The sequence below is a fragment of the Lagopus leucura genome, unplaced genomic scaffold (assembly GCF_019238085.1).
Source record: "Lagopus leucura isolate 7727_CA_CO unplaced genomic scaffold, USGS_WTPT01 Super-Scaffold_100001, whole genome shotgun sequence".
NCBI classification, from domain to species: domain Eukaryota; kingdom Metazoa; phylum Chordata; class Aves; order Galliformes; family Phasianidae; genus Lagopus; species Lagopus leucura.
The window spans coordinates 55,178,760-55,204,050 of NW_024962262.1; the positions used below are offsets into that span (position 1 = coordinate 55,178,760).

General features: G+C 37.2%; 1 protein-coding gene across 5 annotated transcripts in view; it reads left to right on the top strand.

The window, feature by feature from the left end:
• Nucleotides 1-25,291, top strand: part of WWC3 (WWC family member 3) — a 98,047-nt gene that overhangs the window by 33,159 nt on the left and 39,597 nt on the right. For 3 of the 5 annotated variants that reach the window (XM_042867302.1, XM_042867304.1, XM_042867305.1), the window contains exons 1-7: nt 1,442-1,538; nt 6,345-6,548; nt 9,479-9,555; nt 11,274-11,353; nt 17,620-17,749; nt 22,770-22,919; nt 24,667-24,740. In XM_042867302.1, coding sequence (XP_042723236.1) covers nt 1,523-1,538; nt 6,345-6,548; nt 9,479-9,555; nt 11,274-11,353; nt 17,620-17,749; nt 22,770-22,919; nt 24,667-24,740 — 731 coding nt within the window. In that variant the 5' untranslated portion in view covers nt 1,442-1,522. Of the gene's footprint in view, nt 1-1,428; nt 1,539-6,344; nt 6,549-9,478; nt 9,556-11,273; nt 11,354-17,619; nt 17,750-22,769; nt 22,920-24,666; nt 24,741-25,291 lie in introns of those variants that run through there. The other 2 variants (XM_042867306.1, XM_042867307.1) reach the window with 1 other exon arrangement.

Sequence of the window (25,291 nt, forward strand, 5' to 3'; positions counted from 1 at the left end):
TTCTTACAAAGTTTCCTTCAAAACCATTAATTAAACTGTTCATGCACGCTTTATAATATTGGAATGAGAACTGGTTAGGCCAGTTGCATTGACTTTCTTTGGTCGTTCTTCTCCAGAAAGAATGCATTACACTTGCTCTGGAAGCTGGAGTAGTGGTGGGACCATGGGGAGCGATGAATTAAACTTCTTGTAGTGTGAAAGGTTGGAGTATGACGTGCAGGTTTTATGCAGGAATAAAGGGTGAGGGTGTGTTTGTATAATAGGCAAGCATGTCTCATAACTTGTTCCAAAGAAAATCTTGTCTATAGAGTGGTAATTTAGGAACTGATGTCTAGACTGTTTTGAGAAATTGTAAACATTATGTCTTCAGAACAAAACCATGAGAGTTTAAGAGAAAATGCTGTATACTGTATCTTTAATATGTGGCTGAACACCAGGGAGATCAGAAGTATTTCAGCACTGTTCGGCCTGCCTGCTAGATTAATTACTGAAAGAATGCATATGACAGCCCATAGTAACATCTTTCTTGAATGCAGCAGTTCTGTGTTTACATGAGTACATGACATGTACTGTGTATTTGTCAGTAACGGAAAATCTCTGAATAGTGGTGCATGGGTTTATGCATATGTTCATTGTTTATACATGTTTGAGAACCCATCAAACTTCTTCTTATACTTGATCTTTGTGCTGTTGTAAAAAAAAACTGATCGAAACATTGTAGTTGTAAAACTAGTGAGGATAAATATATATATCCTACTACAGTCAGTTTTAAACACTTTAATCTGAAAAGTACTTGGATAATTTTAGAAGGTGGGTTAATGTAATAGTTCTGCTTACTGTGTGAAGTTGCATGTATTTTGGTAATGATTGTCTGGTGTATCTACTGGACAACTGGAATGGCTTGTTTTTCCTTGTTTCTGCTTTGGGGGATAGGAAGAAATTTGAATGGGTCAGGACCAAAAGAATATAATTAATAGTTGGAAATGCATAATTGAAAAGAAATGTGTTACAGTGTTATTATTTTTGTTTTCATTTTTTAAGGACAAACAATTATACTGCTTTGACATCATAAAAGAGGATAAAGCCTATAAAGCTTCTGGTATTTTTTAGCAGTGACAAACTCCAGCTTTCATATTTGTGTTCTTTGCAATATGGGAAAAAAACTGGCAGGACTGCATGCCACTGCAATTAAATTGTTAAACATAGAAACTTGAAGGGAGAAGCTTGTCTTACTTGTTTGGGGAGTATCTGTCAGCATATTTAAATGAAATTTTATTTTGAAACTGTATGTTTGTGATTATTAGCACATTCCTAAGCAGCATAACTATTTTGTGATCAGATCATGGTGATATATTCAAAACATAAAGACACTTGTGGCACTGCAAACTACATCTTTTGTATTCATTTACGTTATTTTTCTTTTTACAGGATTACAAAGCCATTGACATTTGCTGACTGTGTTGGTGATGAGCTTCCTTTAGGATGGGAAACTGTTTACGATCAGCAGATTGGAGTGTATTATATGGACCACATAAATCGTGAGTAGAAGTGCGATTATTTTTAGGAACACCAGCAAGCTGATGTGAACTGATGGCACTATCTTTGCGTCCGATACCATTTATGCAACTCATGTTACAGCAAGAGAATGTATACAAGTAATTTCTTGCACTATCTGTTTCATCATCTTTTAAATGGGAAATGGGGGCACAGCCCTTCTTTCCTTTGTAAAGAATTTTATAATTGATGACAGAGAGATAGTGCATAAAGTTGCTTTGTTTTGCTTTGTCAAATAATGAACAGCCAGTAATTTTGTTGTTTTCTGCGTATATTGAAATTTCCATGCTATACTCTTGCTTTGCATGGCTTTCTAGTGATCGATGCTTGACTCTTCTATCTTGAAAAACAAAATCTATTCTGAGAGAGGAGTGCTGATTTTTAATCTGCAATTACAGTAATGTCATCCACTCTTACACAGCCTGTATTTTATACTTTTAAAGGGCTGTCACAAAATACAAAAAATACATGACCCTCTGAGAATGGGAATGATATCCATCATTTACCTTTTTGGTTACCTGTTGCTGAGCTTTATATCACTTCTGTTTGGCACGTTTTCCAGTTCTAGTTTTAAAGTAGTATGTCTTATCTTTACAGCTTTGTACTACAGTTGCTGTTACTGCTGTGTTGATATCATTAAGCTTCTTATCACCAATGAGTGGATGCTTTCAATATTGTGGGAACTGGCAGTTGGCGGGGAGGGAGGAAAGAAGAAAGTGGTTATGTGAGCTATCACAGTAATGGTAAATGGTATAATCTGTAAAAACAACCTGACTACTATCTACTTGAAATCCAGTCAATTAAAAAATTGAAATATAGAAGTAGTTTTTGTCTTCCTGCCATCACTGGCAGTATTTGTCCGTTGTGATTAAACAGTTATTTAAAAAAGCAAACAAACAAAAAAAAAAAAAAAAAAAGAAAGCAACCCACCACCAACAGCAGAATAAGAAACGTTCTCATTTATCTCATGTATCTCATGATATTGTTTGACCCTCATGGATGCTTATTTGTTGTGAGATTAATAAATTAACAGAGTCACAAATTGAATAATAATCTTAGAAGAGCTGTTAATGCTCTGATCAGAAGGATAGATATCCTAGCCAACTGAAAGTTAAGAAATACAGGTTGTTTCTCTATTTAAAAGAAGTAGTAGTTTCAGGATAGCTGTTTAAGCTCTTGTGGTAACTTTAGTTAATGCTGAAATTAAATGAAAAGTGAACTTTGTTTTGGGTGTATAGTAATAGAGTGTTTTTGTATCAATATATGGCTACATGAAGGCACACATTGAAAACAAAACAAAACGTGAGGATATTGGCAGCTGTTATTCCTATAAACTTTTTAAAATGCTTTAGAAGCCACTGTAGATGATGGGTAGAACATGAACTCCCACTGTGGTGCTCTGACTAAAAGAGTTAAGAAAGGATTCTAGCAATAGACATCTTGGACAGGAATAACAATCACCACTGCATGCAAAAGAAATCACTCCCTTTTGTTTTTCAGACTTTGTTATTATCTGTTTTACCACAGATATCAAGTTTGAACTTACAGAAAGGATATTAATCATTGTAGGCATGTCAGATCTGGCTTGCATTCTTTTTTCTGAGCAATCCGAGCAAAAGCTGTAGAAGGGGGTCTTTGCAGAGAGAAATTAAATTCCCAAATGCTTAATAGGAAGGCATAGAAAGAAAAGATTAATACAAATGGGTCTGAGAACATACATCTAATCTTATTATGAAATAAATAAAGGTAATATATGAACAGATGGATAAAGACTTCATAGTGCCAATGCTGAACTGAGTGAAAGGAATCATTCTGCAATTAACCAGGTTGCAAAATTTGTCTCTTTCATGATAACTAATTACTTGCAGCCCACAGATATTATCCTAAATGGTAATTCAGCCGTCATAGCAAAATGGGTTTGTCACCCTTAGGCTAATGCAGTGCTTGCTTATGCAAGCAGGATTTATATTCAGAGGGAAAACAAAATTGATATTAGAGCTGGGTGATCGTTACTCAGAAATTACTGGGATAGCTGATCCAATTTTAAACCATGGACAACAGAAGTACCAATCAAGGTGACATTAACCTCTTTTGTAGAAGTGAGAACTAATGAATCATGTGCATCATGAGATCGTGTCAGGCAGGCAGCAGAGATGGTAGAGCAATGAATAAATGTTTTTCTGAAATGATTCCCTTGCGTTATGTTCTGAATTATGTCTAAAATACTTGAAAAGCAACTTCCAAGTGAAAACAAGTTGATTATTTAAACCCTTCCAGGATGCCTTTAGTGGCTGATCAGGTTTAAATGCTTTAAGACAACAATGGAGCTGTGTTAACTGGCAAAATAGTAGTGCTTTAGTTCCAAGAAATTCTGTGAGAAAATGCCAGAGACGATTCAAATAGATTCTTTTAAAAGCTATGGTTATTGAGGAACTCTCATGCTTTGCGTATCCTCAGCTTTTTGCCCGTATCCCTTTTAAAGGAAATCAGTAATGCATCTCATTTTTTTTCAAGCTTCTTACTAAGTTTGTTTACCTAGAAAGTAGTAAAAACTTCTTCTAGGCAATACTTTTCCATTTATATTGCAAATCCCCAGGAACAGAGGAATCTTCAGTAAATCTCAACGCTGCTTCCAACCCTGATTTCCATCTTGTTCTGTAAATTCAGTACTTTGTTGACACCCTTACTAAGCTGCTCTTGGCTCTGGTCCAACCATTGCTTAAAAAACCGTGGTGGCTGCCAGCCGCAGAATTCCTTTCCCTCCTCCTCAGAGTCTTGAGAGCCTTTGAAGTCTCCTTTAACCAGTTGGGCATTCCCCAGTGGGGGAATAATAATCTGTTGCCTGCATTTGTCTGGGGCAGTTCTTGAATTACTGTAGTCTTGTATTTTTTTATAAATTGTGTATAAAGAAACAAAGGAAATGAATTTTACCATCCAACTTAGCATTAGTTTCACTTATTACATGACAAACTTATGTAGAAATCCAGGGCAAAGTGAAGACTCCATACTCATAAAACAGAAGAGAATGTCACTACTGTACTAAAGTAGTTTTCTGTCTCAGAAGAATGCTGCCAGCTTTGGAGAAGGCTTCTGAAATAAGTGATGCCGTACCATATAGTATAGGACCTCAAAGCTTAATGTGCAATACAGTGTAATTTAGCTAATAGTAGAACTATTAATTTTCCATTCAAAAAGAGATGCTTACTATGATACAGTTTTTCTGTCTCACAAATATTAGTTATTTTTTGCATAGTTTCCACGCAGGACAGTAGCTTTAGGAATATTATATTTTCATACATTTCAGGAACACTGATGGATGTGATAGTGTTGCAAATTATCGTGCCCTCACTGGAGGATGGGCTGTGGTGTGAACTCAGCAGTTTTCTTTTGCTTCCCATGCGTGCAGAAACTAGGCACATAAACATTTATGGAGACTGGAACAAGTCACAGCACATCCTGCTCTGGAAGTAGGTTGGGGATGTTGGAGCAGAGAGATTTTGGAAACTGGAGGTTCTGCTGGAAAGGTCACTGCAATACAGTGAACGTATTGGAGAAAGGACAAAACTGTAGGCACAAGCTTCGTACTCTTGCATTGTGAGGAGCTGTGGAAAGTTACAGCTGAATAAAGGTAGTTGGGAACATGGTAGTTCTGCTGGGAGTACTGTTCATAAACAAGCTTCGTGTTTCTATCTACTTTTCAAATGGCTTGTAAATGGCAGAGCTGGTAGCATAACCTTGACATCGTTAGAGTTAATTTGTTAAGGTCAACCTTTTATAGTTTCACATTTAGTTATGAGCACCAAAATTCTGAATTACTGAATGCAAGATAAATATTAAACATAACTGGCTTTCATCTCTTATGAGAAACAAAGTTTGGAAAAAATGACTAGGTATGCCTCCTGACTGTGTTGCTCTTTCTGCCACTGCTTTGAACACTGGCATAACATCTGCAGTGACTTCTTGCCATCAAAGCTTCAATCATCAGAAATTAACGTGTTCTTAAACATGAGACTTCAAATGGACATCTTCATGCAAAACATGTTTGCTAGCTTGAGCATCACCCCAAAGACAATGCAAGTGAGCTAATTTTTTTTTTTTAGATATTATTGCGGATATCTCAAATATCTGTGTAACTCTGAAGAGGTTGCTATAATGTAGTAGCTTGGAAAATCAATTTATATGAGAAAAATTTTGCACTGGAAAACTGTTTTTAGTTTTTTAATTTAACGAGGATTTTGTAATTCTGGAAAGGGAAAGCATGACAGTGCTGTTTCTTAATTAACAAACAAATGCCAACGTAAGTGCTCTTCTGCATGAATTCTGGTTGAATTACTTTATTCTTCTCTAGGTAGGTGTAGTCACTAGCCTTTCAGAATATTAAATGTGTGAAATTAATGTGTAATATTTTAAAGCTGTTTCAACTGTCTCTAGATACCTTTTGTTTTCCTATGTGCTTCTGGGTTTTTAGGTAATCCTCAGAATTTTCAAGCTGGCTGCGAAAGAAATTAAGCATAAATACAAATTCTTTTCTCTACAACCTAGAGCATGCCAAGAGAAAACAAATGTAAATGCCTTTTACATTTCAGAGCGATTTTCTTATTCTTCTACTCTGGATGGAATGATTTTGAACACTGTAGTGTTAGGCAGATTAATTGTTCAGCAACTTTTTACTGGATTTTTGAGCATATCACTCTCAATTTGTGATGCAGACCTGCAGAACAGACCTTAACCAAACCATTTGCCCTTTTTTGGGATAAAGTGTCTTATCAATTTTTCGTTTTTCTTCTTAGAGCTTACACAAATTGAAGACCCAAGGGAGCAATGGAGAAGGGAGCAGGAACGCATGCTAAAGGAATATTTAATAGTTGCCCAGGAGGCACTTAATGCCAAGAAGGAGATTTACCAAATAAAGCAGCAGCGTTTCGAACTAGCCCAAGAAGAATATCAACAGTTGCACAAAATGTGTGAGGATGACAACCGTTCTTATGCGAGTTGTGAGTTTACCATTCTTTTCTTGATTTGTCATGAATGCGTAACACAACATATAGGGTAAGAAATGTTTTCACTGCCATATTCTCCTCTCAATGAAGACTCTGAAAACAGAAGTGAGGCACAGCCCTTTATCTCTGCTATTCAGGGCCTTTGGTTTCCTGTTAGGTCTTCTGGTATATAACTTTTTAACATTAAACAGAATGAAAGGCAACAAAGACTGAATATTTCTGGGCCAGCCACCCACATTCCCTTGTAAATTCATAGATTATTCTGTGCTGTAAACTGAGGAAACCATCATCTTAGGGAAGCCTTCTGCAGATCCGTGGTCACTTTGTTAGCTTTATAAAGATTTAGGGGAAAGGCATTGTGGTCAGAAGTATATCTGATGGTATCAGTTAGAATAACACAAGAGATTCCTTTGATAAAGTAGGAAATGGTGTTTCATCAGTGTTCTTGGATGCCAGCCTCTGACTCTAATGCTGGTACTAGGTTGCAAAGTCTTGATGTCCTGCTCTTTTTATTCTTCTTATGTCTGAGGCAGCTTGAAATAGATGATAGCACTTCTAAATTTTGAAGTTGTGGCACTGCTGTCATTGTTGATGGCTGGTGCAGAAAGAAGGGGTGTTTTTGAGGAGTCAAAACAATCCTCTTCAAAGGAGAAGGGTATCCACCAGCAGTGTGGAAACATAGTGGGATTTCAGTGCCTCTGCATACAGCCATTGTTCAAATGCAGCATCTGCTGGTTAATGCCAAGTACTTGCTAAGTATGGGAATCTCTACTTACTCCTTTCTGGGAAAGTTCAAGGAATATGAACGTGAGAGGTCAAAGTAGGCACTGGCATATACGTGTTTAGATTCTGTATTTACTACTCACAGAGAATTCATTCATATGCAAAACTCCTAAATGAAAGATGTTTTCTAGGCATGAGGTGTCCCAGATGGTCCTGACCAGTCTCCATCAAACATTCCTTTACTGTATAACTTGGGATTATCTTTTTATTTAATTTGAAATACAGGTGTCTCTGTATTTTAATTTGTGATATAACAGATGTATCTGGTCTTATTTTTTGCTTTTATCTGAAAATTTATTAAGGGTTATTAAGAAAATGAATTTTTTTCAAGTTTGTATTTTTTTAGAGAGATGCTCATTTAAAGAGTTTGCGACGTGAAGACTTGGAATGGCATAAAAAGACTGTGCTACCAGTGTTTGATTTGCTTCAATTATTTTCTAGGAACTTGGAGTTCTTTAAAAATAAGTAAATTCACAGTAGTTCAGTGGGAGATCTTGTTGAATTGTACTTCAGGTGAATATGCAGAAAGAAGCTTCTTTGGAGGAAAATAAAAGTTAGAAAAACAGAACCTTTTTCAGATTCTGATGGATCTTAGAAAAACAATTTACTTGAAACACCAACAAAATATGACTGGAAATGGCAAAGTGGAAAGTTACGTGTAGCATGGATGTGAATGTTTTATTAAATGACTTCTTCCCTTCTCAGACTTTGGGTAGATTTTCTACGTGTGTCCATGTGTCTGTGGAATTGTCAGTATACTGTAAAACTAACCTTTCACTTGTTTTGATGAGAAAATATGTTTTATATTGTTTTAAGGTCACATGCATCAGCTTTGAGGAAATGAGATGGGCTGATTAGTCTTTTTTTTTTTTTTAAATCCCCTTGGTGATTATTCATACTGTCTTCTTGAGGTTCCCTAAGGCTTCTCCATTTGTTTTTCTTAATTTTGCCACTCCCCTGCACTCTGAGATGCTTGATTCTCCACTTCTTGTGCAGAAGTCTTTGACTTGTAATTTGGGTGCAACTAAAGTGCCAAAGGTGGGTGCTTATACTGTGAATATTCCTGCCTCCACTAGCGCTTGTTTAAATCTGTTGCCTTAAAAGAGCTAAAAGTACACAAACTGTTTTCCTTCCCTTTGCTTGTGGGTGCTGTCATTGACTCAGTGCAGTGTGCTCATGGAGTGGGAGGCAGCATGAGCTCAGCGGTCGTGGGCTGGCAGGGAGGTGCCCATGCAGCACTTCTGTGACTCAGTTGTGATCAGCACTGTTAAAAAAAAAATAAAAAAAAATTATAAATAATCCATAGAAAATCCTGGATTTAGAGAATTAGTCCAGGCATGACTACTCATTTTGGCAAGTTCCTGCACGCTTGACATGACCTTGGCGTTGCAGTGCTCTTTTGAGAGTGGAAAGGCTCAGTGAAATGCAGACATGGATATGAGTTTCAAAGCAGCAGCAGCCTTTGGCTCTGCAAAAGGATGGTAAGTCTAACAGCACAACCCAATCCACTTGCATACCGGGCATTTTTCAGCAGGCCAGTGCTGCCATGAATGGCTCGCTTAATAAATCATGGTTGGTCTTGCCCAGCCTCTCCTCTAGAACTTTCGTTTCATCTGTCTGGGGTTTAGCTGATACTGTCACAGCTTGAAATCATTGCCTGGCTCTAGAGATGCTGTTTTAAGAACTCACTTGCAAGCGGTTGAGCTGAATGTCTGTTCCCTATGCTGTTGTTTTAGGAAGCAACTTCACTATTTCACTGGTGGAATTTTGTCCCGACAATAGTTTTTTTACCTTAGTCCCTATTGTAATGTTAACAAACTTAGAAAACAAATAGCAATTGTTAATGTTACACAAATTATTGCATCAGTAAATGCCACCATCCTTTAGTGGAAGCTGTTGGCTTTTGAGCAATACGCAGTGCTGCTATATACAGTTCATTTGTTTTCTGTTTAGGACTAAATAAGAAACTTCAACCAGACCAAAGATAATTCTTCTGTTGCACTTTAATCGAGAGAATTATTTTAAAAGCAAGTGACTTGTAACACAAAGAGTGAATGCAACGGTCTTTTAAATAGTGCTACATCTTAAGAAGTGTGGTAAAGGAAAAAATAAATATAAAATAATGTTTTCCATCTGTTTAGCATTCTCTGGATTTTCAACTAATACCAAGTATGACCCATATCAGATTAAAGCAGAAATAGCCAGCCGTCGTGACAGGGTGAGTAGTGTTTTTTAATTTTGTAAAATGTGAATTAGGCATGGGGAAGAGAGGGGGACTGTGCGTTTCAGTTGACATTTACATTGGGTGCTGCATGTGTTTTTGAAAAGAAAATATAAAAGTATACTCAGACCTTTGCTACATTAAAAGAACTCTACATTCATTGCAATGCAGTAACTTTGAAAGTAATGCTTTTTCCATGTTACAAGCATAAAGTTTTTGTCATAGATGGCAGAGGCGCACTCAGCTAGGCTTTCAGAAATTACTTTCTCTCTGCAGACTGCCGTAAGTAGGAAATATTCTGCAGCAAAATTCTGCCTTGATTGAGTACAGTTCAAACCTACTGTCTTACTATTTTCTTACTTACCATTTTCAGTGGGTTTCCTTGGATATCATTGAGCTCTAGACTTAGCCATTTGTTTGTAAGTCCATTGACAATTTAATAGACATGCTGACCAAGCAGATCTTCTAATTTTTATCCAAAGTTTGGCTTTTTGATAGTTCTAGGCGGTTCTGGGATAAAATGTTATAATTAATAATAATAATTTAAAAAAACCCCAAATCTATAACCATGGTTTTAGTACTGTCTTGTCTGAAAAAAGAATAGTTGGCTTTAGAAATTGATCTTATGCTGCGAAGATTTGAAGTCTGAAAGTTGTTGAAATTGATAGAATAGTCACGAATGGTTGTAAAAAGCAGTTTATAACACTGAGCTTTAAACCTATTTTCTAAATTGCACATTTCTCTTCATTAACTGGTAAAATGGGATTTAGCATGCTAAGCACTCAGCTCACAAAATCAATAAAAATCTTTGCAGGATAGTGTTCTGTTTCTGTTGTAGTGACAGCTTTTCACATGCGTGCCTCTGAAATTAAATCCCGTTCACCACCCTTCGAAGGCATTTATTCTATTTGTGTATGTTTACTATGTGCTGACCAGTGTTTGCTTGTGTTACATACTCTAAGTGTCAGCATAGTCTAAACAAGAAAACAAGCCTTATTTAGTTAAATCATATTTAAAGAAAATAAACAAGGTGTCTTAAAACTGTTTGTCTCTTTTCCTGCATCTCAATATAAAACGATTTCACAAGTGCATAGGACAGTCTGTTCAACTTAATGTGTGTACATGTGGACATAAGTGCTTCAGGTAATAGAATAAATAGACGAAAATGTGTAGTATCAAGTAGTGGTAGATATTTTTTGAGTCACTGCCGTTCTTTCATTTTTGATCTATATACACTCCCTGGATCAAGATGACTGCCAGAGAGGGCAAAAGGCAAGACAGTGTGAAAACACATAGCAAATCAGGGTGCCATTTCTGGAACAAGGATGCCAGTGATTTTATTGTGCTAGACTGAAAAACGAATAGCATTAAATATTTCAGTGTTTCTTGGTTTTGTTTTTTTTTTCTTTTTACACATCTGTTTGCTACAGTGGAAGAAAGGAAGTCATATGAAGCTTTTAGCTATTAGTATAAGCTATTTGAGGTGGAAAAAGAATAGAAAACATGAGGGAAAAGGTGAATATTGTGGTTGGGTCATTTGATATTTCAGAGGATGTGTTATTTTATTACAAATGTTAAAGCAAAAAAGAAGAAAACGTAGATTATAACTTCCATTTATTTAAAAATGATTTTAAGTTTTGTATTTGAAACAGTTATTTTTTATAATGAAAGTTTCCATTACGTATTATTACTTTAAATTATTTTGGTATATTTAGCTTTCTAGGCTAAAACGAGAATTGGCACAGATGAAGCAAGAGCTGCAATATAAGGAAAAAGGAGTGGAAACTCTGCAAGAGTAAGTTAAGGGTTTGTGGGAGGCTGATTTTTTTTTTTTCCCCCATCTTGGAATGACTTGCTCAGGAAACTATTGCCAAAAAAAGAAAAAAAGAAAGTTTCTAATTGCTCTGCTTCAGAGTTTCTGCTATGATAATGGTGCACGTTGAGAACAGTGTGCAAAGATGGAAGAAGGACTGGACAAACTTAGGTGAAAAGGTGATTTCAGAGATCCACATGCAAAAACACTTTTATAGGTACCGTCCTTCCATTCTGCCTGAAAATGAATCAGATTTTAAAAATGTACTCCAAGCATCTTCTGAAAATATGTATTGTCTGGAGCCCAATCAGAACCACTGTGCAATGGGATAGTGTTTCTGTGAGCAGCACCTCAGCTTTCTGGCAGGGCAAAATATTTCTACTGTGTGAGAGCCTGAACACTGCAATACTACTTCTTCCTTTTCCCTGAGGGTCAGACCTTCCAATTCTGGGGAGCATAGCTGATGTGTTCATGTGCAGTAGATGTAAAGCTCTGTGAGACCTTGGATTTTGTTGCATGCGTGCAAAATGACTGCATGTAAATATGACCCCTTGTTTCCTCTCTGGAAGGAGAGGTAGCTGAGGGAGCTCAGGGCAGTTTGCTGCTGCTCCCAGACCATTAGATAGCCTGTGCTCTTGTTTCCTTCACGCTTGCTGATGGCAAAGGTTGCAAACTGTTGTGGTAACCCTCTACCTGCCACTCTTCCTGCAGGCCATCAGATGGGAACTGAGAGACTTCCATCTATGTACTGCTTAGTCACCTGCACTCATAGCACATATGCAGGAAGCCCCGTGTGATAGGGAGAAAGATTGCCAGGCCATGGAAAAGGTGGCAGGTAAACACACGTTGTTGTGACTTCCAGATCTGTTCAACAAGCCCAGAGCTAGGCTGTACGTTGAACAGCTCTTGGATTTGCTTTGGACGTGTGGCTGTGCATTTAGAAATCTTGGCCATCTCTCCAGCATGCATGCAAACAAACTGCCTAATGCAAGCGCTTGAAAAGTTGGAACTGTTGCATGTATAATGCATTTTGCAGCATAAGTACAGCATCTGTGGAAATACTTGGAAGCTTTGGATTTATTGTGTTGGTGCTGTGAAGCATGGACACACACTTCTGCTTTGGGAATCCTGGCTAAGCTCCAGAGGTCCCAGAGCAATTAGGTTCCTGATTTTCCAGCTTAGACAGAGTTAACCAAAGATGGCATTACATTAACTAAACTGTATAAAGGAAGATACTCAGTTCTTTCTGTTAAAGGAATAGCCTATGCATTTCATATTTGTCATCCCATTTACAAGGTTCTTTTGTTTTTTAATGAATTTTAAAAGCTTCAGGGGAAAAAAAAAAAACAAAATGTGTCCAGCCAAAATCCTTCATTAGCAGGTATAATGTAATCATTCTCAGGCATAAATATATTTTATTGACTACACAAAACATTTACAGTTAGCTGTAGGAGAATTAACTGAATTCATAATTGTAATGTCAAGCAGTCTATGTTTTGAAACTGCAAATATTTTAAGACTGATCAATGTTTCTGGGTAGTACCCCTGTTAAGTAAGAAGAGCAAAAGCAATTTTGTCATAATATTCTCCATCATATTTTCTTTGAGTAAAAATTGTCTTGCCTTTTCTGCTTTGGTTATTTGTTTTCCTCCTCATTTCCACCAGGCATTTTTGAGATAATAGGTCCAATTATTTATAGGTTCAATTGCTTTTTATAAAAGCAATTTTTTATAAAAAGACTACCCACTTGAGTGGGGAGGTGGAAGTACTTGAAGGCCATTTGAAATTCAAGATTGTTTCAATTAACATAATTAATTTAAGATAGCCCAGCGAAGTAGTGCGACTCACTGAGAAGTAAAGTCTGCAAATGATTATGAATACAAATGTTTGTCTTGGATTTTAGCCCAAGTTAAGTTGCCCATATTCCAGGATGGGGATACAGGAGAGACATTCAAGAGAGAAGTCGATTCAAGGCGAGCCCTGTGTACCCGATCAGTCAGTGGTGGTAATAAATCAGCTGGTTTAAGAGTTCAGGCATGACAGCTCAGTGCTTCAGTGCTGCTTCTCATTGCTGCTGCTGCAGTCACTCTGTCTGGTGGTGCTCTGGGTGGTGTTCAGTGCCATTTGCTGTAGCTGGTGACAGCATTTTGCCAGCGTTCTTTCTGATATTGCAGTGATCTGTGTTGTGAAATTAGTGTTTGTGGCTTGCTGAGCTCCACTCTCTGAGGTGAATTCTGCTTTTGTTTTGGCTTTTCAGGTAATTTTTCAGTTTCTTTTCTTTGAATTATTACACTTCCAGTAGGAAATGAGCCTATTTGGATAGTGTTTGTGCTGTCTAACAACTGCAGAGAGAAGTTTCTCTAGCCTCCTTGTGTAGTCAGGAGAGAGGATGGTTTTGTAGGTAGATAGCCAAGGCTGTGAGTGTGCCTGTGCCCTGTGCTGTCCCTGCCCTCTCTCTCCTTGCACTCTTATTCATCTAGGGAAAAGGGGCTCTCCAGTCAAGTACTGAAGGTCAAGAATTTTACTTTCTGCATATCCACGAAACAAGTGTGCTGTTTGAAAAGAGTCCTGTCATTCCTTTTCTAAAAGAGAAGTATTTCATGTTGCTTTTTTTTTTTTCTTCTGTTTTTTCTTTTGTGAAGACTCACGCATTCCAGGCATTTCTCCCTTTTTGTAACCTTTTCTAAATTTTGGGACTTCGTATTTTTTGTTCCTTCTTGTGTTTGGTCAAATCGTCAAGTAACTGCCAAACTGAGACTGGCATGCATCCTGTTCAGCTGTTTTAAAGCCATGTTCTTCACTTTATTTTAAGTATGTGCCAAGAACAATACTGAGAGTTGTCACACTTCAGGCTTTATATCTGGCTGAAGGCTTGCTTTGAACCTCTAAGCAGCACAGTGCTGGGAGCAGGTATCAGAACCAACACAGCTCTGTGTTCAACCACTGCTGAGTTTTTAATAGCTTTGCAATTCCATTATAGTCAGAATTCCAATATCTGTAGTGCTGCAACTTTTCATTCGGGCTGTATTTTCTCCACTTTCATCCAAATTTGGCAATGTTATGATAAGCCTTCAAATGTTACGGCCTGCCCGTGCCCACTGGAGACTTTCTGGAGCTCAGTATTTCAGTCCTGCCTCTCTCCCACCCTGCGTGATCTCCTTCTCTGCTCCTTGGTCTCTAGGGGTGCCTTTGCCCCAAGGTACAGCCGATCCTGTTAAAGCTCGGGGTTAGGGAGTTAAACTTGAGCCTTTTCTGGAACATATTCCTTCATCTGACTGTTAGGGCGTGAGGATGAGGAGCAGCTCTTTCTCTCCCATGTGTTTTCAGTGACCCTTCTGCTTGCCAGGAGGAAGAGCAGAGGATTTTGGAGGAAGAAGGCGTTTAGCAGCAAAGGAAATGAAAACCCAGCCAGTTGGCTGCGAGAGCGGAAGGAATGCTCAGAGAAAATGAGAAGAGATGGGGAATTAGGGCTGACTAAACAATTTATAGCTACGCACGAGTTCAGAGGATATGAGAACTGACAAAAGCTTTAAAATTAGATTTAACTCAACTACAGGCATACACTTTAATGAGGACTGGAGGAGGAGACTTATGTATCTGAATGATGTGGCAGCAAACAGAGTGGAGACTGCTGTATGGGATCAAAACTATTGTGAGTGTGTTAGTAGCCTACTTGTTCTGGAAACATCTTCCTGAGAAAATGTGTGCTTCATTCATAGTTGAGTATTACTTGAATGCTCTTCCTGTTTGTATAAAGGGCTAATCTGCATTTCCATCATGCTCTTTCCCATTAATAAATGGAAGATTCCTGTTAACTTTGTGGCTTTCAAAACTAGAGCTTTGTGAACGGGAGAAAAAAAAATGAATGGGCAATAAATAACGTAATTTTGTAAAATATTTGAGGCTGTTTGGATGTACAGCAATACTGATTTAAGCTGTGATATGTCTGGCAGTAGAGTCTTTTCTGATTCTTTGCTTAAACAAATACCAGTTTCTAAGTTGGGCTCCAAAGTGACGTCCAGGAACATTAGTTTGTGGGTAACTGGACAAAAATCTGGTTGAAATTAAATAATTTCCTCTTCCTGTAATGCCACCTTGTACCTGCCAAATAGTATAATGAACAGTTGTGTAGGAGACATTTCCTGGTCTAGAATTTGGGTGGAATCTATGTTTTTAACGTTAACATAACCTTCAGATAAAACCACATTATCATTTTCATGAAACTTGTAGTCAATCGGAGTAGTTGTTTGGCCATGGTTTTACCTAATCTTTTCAGGATTTTAAGTAAAAATGAATGAAGACTCAAGCAATCATCTGAAAAACAAAACAAAGCAGAACTTTAAGGCACATGATTTAAGTATCTTCTGCTTTTTGAAACATAAATCAGAAAGGCTTATATATGTTTTCATATGCAACATGGGCAAAATTGAGCTTAAGCGGAAAGTTGAGGTTCAGGCTTATACTGCGTTTTGTCCAAAGTCGGGACCTGACAGAAGAAAATAAACAAAGCAAAACTGCGGAAACCCAGCCTGTAATTTGTCCTGAATGTTGTGAGCTACACAGTAAAGCCACAGGAGTTTTATTCAAGCTTTTTAGTTTTTCTTATTAGGATCTTAATGTTTTAATTTTAAAGTAAGTAATCTGCTGCAAGTAGAATTTTAGTGATTTGCTTCACTGACAGAACAGACTGAGTGAGAGTGAGAAAAGTTTTTGTGTAGTTTAAATTGCAAATGCATTTGTATTCTTGGGACCACTTAAATATTCTAGGAATACAAGACAGTTACGAGGTTTCTAGATTTATCTCCTATCCTGTATTACAACGCAAGAGGGTCTTTTCTGACAGTTTGTTTTTTCACAGACTAGGATTTATGCACTATTTTTTATGCTTTTTTTAAAATTATTTGTTATTTCTAGCATAATATACCTTGAAACTCTGAGTTACTCTCAATATTACACAAAATTCTTGTCATAATTATCTAGGACATCTCTTACTACTACTTTTTATAAACTGATGTTGTATGTAACACCTGATGGCTGTATCGTCTTTTTTATCCAGAGATACCTTCTGAAGATGTTTGTTCCTAGGAGTGGTGTAGGGACCATTACACGTACCAACTTTTTTTGGAAAAATATTCATTTACGCAAAATGTGTAAATACACACCTGCACATACTTTATATGTTAGACTAACAGGTAAATTGGGGCCTTCATACCTCAACAGGAATTTAACGTTATTTTCACAAATTGCTTTAGGTAGGCCGTTAAATCCTGTAGTTCTTCTGGAAAGTTTTGTAGAGACTCTGGGAATGTGATTCCAGCACCTCTCTGGGCAGCCTGTGCCAGCGCCTCACAACTACTTCTGCAAAGAAGTTTTTCCTAACATGCAACTGAAATCCCCTCGGTGCAACTTGAGGCTGTTTTCGCTAGTCCTGTCACTAGTTACATGGAAGAAGAGGCTGACCACCAGATGTGTGTGTGGGGAGATCATAGAATCATAGAATAGCCTGGGTTGAAAGGGACCATAAGATCATCTAATTTCAACCCCCCTGCTATGTGCAGGGTCACCAACAACCAGACCAGGCTGTCCAGAGCCACATCCAGCCTGGCCTTGAATGCCTCCAGGGATGGGGCATCCACAACCTTCTTGGGCAGTCTGTTCCAGTGAATGATATTGTCCAGAGACAATAGATGATGTTCCAATATAACAGATTATATTCCAAGATGATATTGTCTAGAGAAGATACTCAAAGATGTCTGTAGTGAAGGGGAAGCATTTACAATAACTTTTTTGGAATATAAAATTTCTCCCAAAAAACAGAATGCCTTCATTAGGAACCTCTAAAACAGGATCAGACAGAAGTCTTGGAAGAGATGTTCAAATGTGCAGTGATGCATCTGAATAGTGTTGGCCTGGCTGCCAGTGTCTTTTCAGTTATTATTGTGTAGGTTAGTTTTAGGTTGATTTTACTTTTGTTGTGTAAAGTAACCTGCAAATGTTGCCTTTGTAAATAAACTCTGTACTAGGGGAGGTTAAAAATGGAAAATCTGTTGGTTTTGCAAAGCTGAGTAGGTAATTGCATTGTTCTAGCTTTAGAGTGTACTGGGCACTGAACGCTGTGCTTCTTCCCAATAGAATGTAATTTTATTCTTGGAAATGAAGTGGTACATGAATAAACAAAAGGTCTTGAAATATTTGTGGTGTTTCTAATTATGTGTAAATTCTTGAACTTGTCTTTGTCTTTTCAACAGGATCGATCGTAAGATGTCAAGTGCTCATACGAATTATAGACTGGATGAAGCGCAGGCTATAATGAGTGAGCTACGAACCATAAAGAAAGCCATATGCACAGGTGAAAAAGAGAGGCAGGACCTTATGCAGGTAAAAAAAATACACAACTCCTGAAATGTGCAGTCTGTTTCCATTTCCTTGTTGGTGATTGTGTTGGGATTTCCAGGTTTAAATAAACAAGCATGGTGGCCAAATTTGATTATTCTGTTTGATAGTTGCTAATGGCAGACTATTCAAAAGAAGTAGATGTGGAGCCTTATGTTCACAGTATACATAATATGAGTTTCATATTTTTGTTGTAAATAACATACTGTTCTTAACATTGAGACCAATGTTTTTGTTTAATATAGCATTCGACTACTGCTGTGTCAAAGACTCCTATGGAATTATGCTGTATTTAAAAACAAAAATGAGACCAACAGTATATGTTTTCCACTTTGTTTAATGTCCCCTTGCGTTCCCTATGAAGAAGTAGCATTGAGAATCCGTGTTCTAAAGGTTTATCAGCTTGTTTTTCCTTTTATGAGTTTCTCATAAAACTGGATCTCTGTCACTGTGTGACAGTTCAGCAGCTCTTTTTTAAAAAAAATTTTTTTTTCTTTTTTGCTTCAGTCTTTCCTCCAAAGTGTTTGTATTAAGACAAATTAATTTCAAATGTCCTCACAAAACCCTCAAAGCATACGATAAAATAGAGTAAAATAGATAATATATAAATAGATAAAATCATCATGCAAGCTTAAAATTTTTCTTTGAATCTGAGTATGAGGATTAAGGGAAGGTGTTGGATCACTGCTTGGGCATGTCTTTGAATGACTTCTGCATCTGCTCTGAGCTCTCACCTGCTGTGTCTGCATTATCAGTATGACAATAACTTGACTGAGCCACGATCCTTTGCCACTGCAGGAACTTTGGTACAGACTTGCTGAAACATGCTCTGGATACAGTATTCCTCACCTCATTCTGAAAATGCTGTATGGAAAAAAATATTTTCATTACCTAAGTTTTTGGGACTGCACTAAATTATTACTGCCATTCCTTTTTTTTTTTTTTTCTTTTCATTTTTCTCTGCAATAGTCTTTCGCTGTTTTTTTTTGTTTTTGTTTTTTGTTGCTGTTAAATGATGTGGGTAGCTTGTAATCTACATACAATAAATTTCCATAGTTATACAATTATTCAATCTCCAAAGTATTACCCGAAGGTCAGCTGATGGACCACAAATCCTTGTTCAAGTAGACAGAACACTTAAGTCACTACTAAAAGTTTCTGCCTTGGCAGCTTTTAACATACTTGATATTTTGTGTTGGCTAGGTTTTAAAGTGATTCTCAAGTCTTCCACATGCCTAGCTAGCAAAAAATGATTAGAAAGGCAGTTCTTCATGGATGCTGTGACGCACATTTTAGGAAACTAACGGGTAATTTAAAGTCTTGTGTGTGAGACCTTGGAACAGCTTAACTACTGGCTTTGTTTTGACTCTCTTGGTAGTTTTTAAAATTTTTTTTCCCCCCATTTCTTTAGATTTTCAATCCCCACTGGCACTATATCCAGTGGTAAACATTAAGATGCCTTAAAATCACATCTTATAAACCTATTTTAGGTGCAGTTGCATAGTCTTTAAGTATACATAGGTCACTCTGAAAGTAACGCTGCTTGTTTATTACCAAGGAAGTAACATCAGATAGAAAGAGCACAACACTATTTGATAGAGCAAATTCTCAGCTACAGAACTCTGTTTTTCAACAACCACCATTAGCATATGGACAAGAGCCTGCATACTCTTTCATTTACTGTTTTTTGAAGATAATTGTTGTGGAGTCGTTTAGCTTTGGCAAACAAGTGAAAGTCTGTTTAAAACATCTTTGTAATGAGTTGAGAATTTGATGGTTTTTTTTTTCCCCTATGGGTTTGGAAATTGATTTGTCCACAAAAGCGCTATCTTTAAAAGCTATTGTTGGTAAGACAGGCTTTCTTACGGAAAATTGTCTGTTTTGAATGCTGTTTATAGATGAGTTGGAAGTATTCTGTAAACAGCTGGGAATTTATTTCAGAGAAAGGAAATAGAAAATTTTATACTACTTCTTAATTTAAATCTGGCCAGTGTAAGCAACAGAACTAAACATAGCAAAAGTGACTCAGTCTTGTGTAGGTGCTTGGAAAATTGTGGCTGTCGTAGAAATATGATAATTGGGTAGAGCTGTGTGGGAGAGAAGTCTGACAAGGGAAGCAGAGGGTGGTCGGATTTAAACTGGGTGCTGTGGTTGCAAATAAAGCCAAATACACAATCTCACAGCTCCAAAAAAATGGACAAACTTTTTATATAAGATTAGTAATCAAGGTGTGTGCTTATGTTCCTGAAAGCTGTGTGTGTGTCTCTTTTCCCCCTCCCTTCATGCTTTAATTCCTGTTCCAGTATGTTCGTGTTCTTCGAAAATGTTCTTTCTTAGAAAGCATTGGAGAGTTGTTTTTTTTTTTTGTTTTTTTTTAATTTTTATCATTTTCTTCTTTATTATTTCCTTCTTTACCATTTAAGTGAACCAAATAGGTTAGATAAGAACTACATTGAAATGTTATGTGCCACCTAAGTCAGCTAGCAACAAATTAATTACGAGATGGCAGTGCTCTCTTTTTGGATAGATTTTGACCGGTGTGTCTGCAGCTTCACATCCATGCATTGAAGTGGTCTTTCAGTTACTGTAAGATTACCATTAACAATCCATCCATAAACCTCAGATGAAAGAGAGGTTCTCTCTTCCATATTGCTGGGGAGGATTTTTCTCCTTGTAGCTGATCTAAATTGTTTCTATGGAAAAGTGTGCTAACTTTAGGTTGTAATTTTTCATGTTATGATCGCTGGAGGGTATGCTTTTAATTCATCCAATTAAGAAGGACTCAGAGGACTTCTCTACTTACCATGAAGCACAGTCACCTATTCACGTAGATGTAAGTTAAGGTGATTGCCACCTGCAAAATGCTATGTCATTTGTTAGTAAAATCCAGAGTTCAGCAACTGTGCCCAGATAGGAAACCTGGCCAGCATCCAAGCAGTCCCTTATTACCTTCCAGGGAGATGCTGGAGTGGGAGGTCAGGAGCGCAGCAGGAGTGCATGAAGTAGCTGAAATATGGGCAAAAGTTTAGATTTAAGTTCTGGCATCAGGACCTGTGGTGCCTGTAACATAATACATATACCTGTAGCATAATGTATGTTAGCCAAAGGTGCCAAATGGACATAGCTTATTTGGGAGATACTTCAGGCTTTTTGAATCCCTGGTGATCATGAGATCAGCTCTGCTTTACTGGAAAAAAGAACATACTAGACATTTGATATTTGTGCAGCAACAATTTAAAATAATTATTTCCATCTCATAAATCCACAAGGGATCCATCTCAGTTCTCCATACAGCAAGAAACTGACAGGACTGGGTGATTTGCAGTGAGTTTTGGAGCACTGAGTAGAAAGATAATATTCAGTCATCTTAAAATGGCAGACACCCTGCTTTTCTTTCTGCATCTTTGTAGAGCTGTTCATCTGGCAGCAGATCTCCAGAGGTTAAAGGGCCACTGGCTGGAGATTTAGTGGCAGTATAACTCAAAATTGAATTTTGGTTTCTTAGGATGACTATTTAATTTGTCCATCATGCTAAGATGGCCCAGTTTGACTGGGAGGTAGCAGAAGAATTGGATTCTTCTGGGGACCCAGAGCCTAGCTCCTTAGTGCAAGAAACCATCGCTGTTTCTGCTGCCTGGATCTCAGGCCTGCTGCAATTCCTAAGGCTGCTTTCTGGTCTCTGTAATAGATGCCTTTGTCTTCAGGTGGCAACAAGGGGCTTTTGCAGCTCCTGTAAGCAGCAGCCAGTTGCTGTTACACAGGCTTATCTTCCTTACTCCATTAGTTGAATTTGTTGTAGGAAGAGAAGTGTTGCTGTATGATCCAGGGTATCCTTTTTAAACTGCTCTTTGAAAATTGAGGACTATCCTGGTAACTGGATATGCACAGTAACTGGTGCTTGTTGCAAATTGTCAGTTGTCAGAGGCACTGAAATTCCTGAGGGTCAGCGTGTTGCCATTGAGCTACATCTGCTTCGTCTCTGATTCTCAGATAGTTTGGCCAATGCAGTAAGCGGTTTTGAGTTTTTTTTCTGGGGTATTTTTGCAGTCAGCTGACTTGACTACATTATGATCTATGAACTGATACAGTTCATATAATTTGTTTGCTTTTTCCCCTCTGGTGGGGGGGGGGGGGGGCCCCAGTATTTATTTTTAAAGCATTTTTTTAAAAAGTTCTTTTGATGCAGAATACTCAGGATCTTAGTCATAAGTGACAGCCTGCATAGCAGTTTCGTCATAAACAGTAAATCATCTGTCATTTCTGAAAAACAGAGAATACATAATCAGAAAATAAGTGGCAGTGACAATTGCACCTTTTCATTAAAGGAATTTTAAGAGCCTGCTGACCAAGTTCTTACAGTCAAACAAACTTCTCTAATTTTGCTTGACTTTGTTGCTCCTTTTCTCCTTTAAGACTGCTGAAGTCTGTGCTTCACCCTCACAGTTTATGTCATTGTCTAGACATTTCAGAGATGTTGCTTGCTTAACCCAAAGTGTAAAATATCTCTGTGAATGCTGGGCAAGGGAGCCCAAGGGTGAAATCAGCTGCCATAAGACCACAATCAATACAAGCTATTCATCAAGTTGTATGTGAAGGCATTAATGGCTGAGGAATGTAACCTGGGCAGAAGATGGCAAAAGGGCAGGTGAATCACATTTGTCTTTCATACCAACAAACTTGGTATGTAAGCTGACAGTTGCTAGATTGTAGGCCATACAAAAACTAAAACTTTCATAGACCTAAAATAAATTGTAAAAATGAGATTAAAATATATGTATATCTAGATGCTTCTTTGAAAAAAAATAATTATTGCAAAGCAAAGGTGCTTCTTATTTGCTGATAAAGCTGATAATGTTATGAATTTTATTTAATGCGAATACCTCTTTTAAGGCAAGCTACCTATATGAAGTCATGCTCTCTAGGCAGAATTCATTTCTGTTTTTCTATTAAAAAAGGTATTATCAAAATCTGTTGTTATTATTTTTTTTAATGTCTTTTCTTGTAGAGCCTGGCCAAGCTAACTGATGGATTCAGGAATAGCTGTTGCATTACAGATTCCCTGCAGGATCTCCAGCACAATTCTAGTTCACTCAGTGATTCCTGTTTACCTCAACAACACTGCGATGCTTGTTCTCAGACTGACATCACTGGGGAGGTATGTATTCCTATGTGAGCCATTTGCTTTAGAAAATCAGCTGCTTTTTCTATTGGAATGGTACTTTGTTACTTCCTGTTTTAATTCAGTACATGTTAGCTGTGGTAGAACAAAAAATCCAAATGAATATTCCTTGGTGAAGGATTTGCATTTTCTTATTGTTCCTGGAGCATGTGAATGGTGGGCTTTGCCATTCTACTGCTTGAGCATGGTGTAGCTCATAGGTTGGCAACAGATACACTCAGCTTGGTAATAGAGATGGGAGTTTGTTTCTTTTAATCTTGTTTTTATCTTGATTGTCATTGTTCGCACACATCAAAGACACGGAGTAAACCTCTGTTCCTTTCATTTTCCTATGACAAGGAAATACTTACTCAGTCCCAAAATATTTTTCTTAAACAACTAACAAAGTTTCTGGTCTACTTTATTATACTTTCATGTTCAGATATGCCTTTGAATAAGGTGTTTGAAAATGGCTTATCATCAGTCTTCAGAGATAGTTCGGTGTGAATGAAAGAGTGTTTCAAATAACTCTGTAACTGGCAGCCTAGCATTTGCTTCTTTGGATGAGACTGACAGCAGAGCAATAAGAGAACCTGTCTGTAGTTTTATAGTACCATAGTTTGTGTGTTACTTTGTATTCAGCTATTTCTGTTGAACTGTGTAACTTCTAACCATAGGCTTTTATCACTTCATTTTGATTTCATTACCTTTTACTGATGACTAGTAGCCAAGCTGAATACCTCTAGAGGACCTCTGTGTAAGAGGAAATCTGTATTTTTAATAGGTTAATCCCGAAGTATCTAAGAAAATTTATTTAACACCAGAATTTCTTGCAGGGTGTTAGTTAAATGGTGCCTTTGGGGTGCCATTTTTCAGGCTGATGCTGGATATGATTAATGAATTCCAAAACAAATTACCTAAAAGGAAAATTGCAACATTTTGCCATTCACAGTATACACTGAGTGCCTTCTAAGACGAGCCAACTGTAGTCAGAAGATTATTTTTAAGTTAAGTGTTAAGTGTTTTTTCTTAGGAACATAAAATTGTATAATGAGGTTAATTATTTTCCTGAATTATTAGTGATGGAATGTGAGTAAAGAAGAGGTGGCTTTTTACACATGTGATGATGAAGAGAGCAAAAGAAGCAGTTAGATAGCAAATCTAGAGGTGCAGCAATGAAGAGGGCAACTACTGAAGCCCTAAGATGAAGAGAAGTTGTTGTAGAAACCAGGCTGTATACAGAAGGACCTGTAACATACATGCATTTTTTGTGACTGACTGATTCAAAGAACAGGTAATGTTTTTGTAATAGTGTTTAAATCACACTAATGATCTAAGTGCTGGGTAATACGTTGCAGTATATGGTATGTAGTCTGAATTATTTCTTATTAAACTATCCCTTAAGTAATAAAATATTTCAGTTAAAACATACTTGTTATAATTTAGGCTTGCATAAAGTTGAAAAGCTTTGATGTTTTGTAAGTGATACCGTTTGCAAGCCCTTCATTTCCTGTATCGTAATTTGTTGAAAGGGCTCACTTATCTTTTATATGTTTAGCTAAAACCAGAGTTGTATGTCTGAAGCATAAAATTGATTTTGGTTGTTGTTATTCAAAACATTCACAATTTTTAGTTAGGCCAATAGGAGAGACTAATTTAACCCTTTATTTTGAGAATGTATTTAAAATCTCATTTAAAATCTCATCTATTTCCCCCCCATCTTTACTCTTCAACTCTGCAAAAGTTTGGGTTCGATGATAAAACAAGACTTGTAGACAAAGTAAGACTCAACTGGCAATATGAAGAAGCCAAGAAAAGGTAAATAAAGACAAAATTGGTATTTTTTATTTTTACTTAAGTTGTCAGCGTTTTCAAAGTAGAACTGGAGCCAGTCTCCTAACTGAAATGTCTTGAGGAAGATTAACATGCTTACTGTGCTTACTTCTGATAGTTTGGAGGTAATAAAAGCTTAGGTAAACGTAAAACCTTATAAGATTATTATGTTTGTTTGCATAGATAAAACTGAATGTCAGTGCTATTCTACTCTTGTACAAACAGGAGGCTGCAGTAGTTTAATTGAGCTGTTTATTTTTTCTTTATTCTTTTCAAGCCTCACTATAAACAGTCTTTAATATGCACCCGGTTTGTATCTGGCTGTCTCTGTCAGTTTGTTCAGAACTTTACATGCCTGTGATTTGAATTCTGAATGATGAAGTACTAAATGCAGTGTGAAGCAGAATGAAAAAATTCTTGAGATAAGTAGACATTCATAGCTGAATAAAAAGGCACATAAAAATAAATTTTGAGGATGAAAAACATATGAAAAAATGTTTTTAAGTTAACTTGGAATTAATTAATTCTTTATCAAG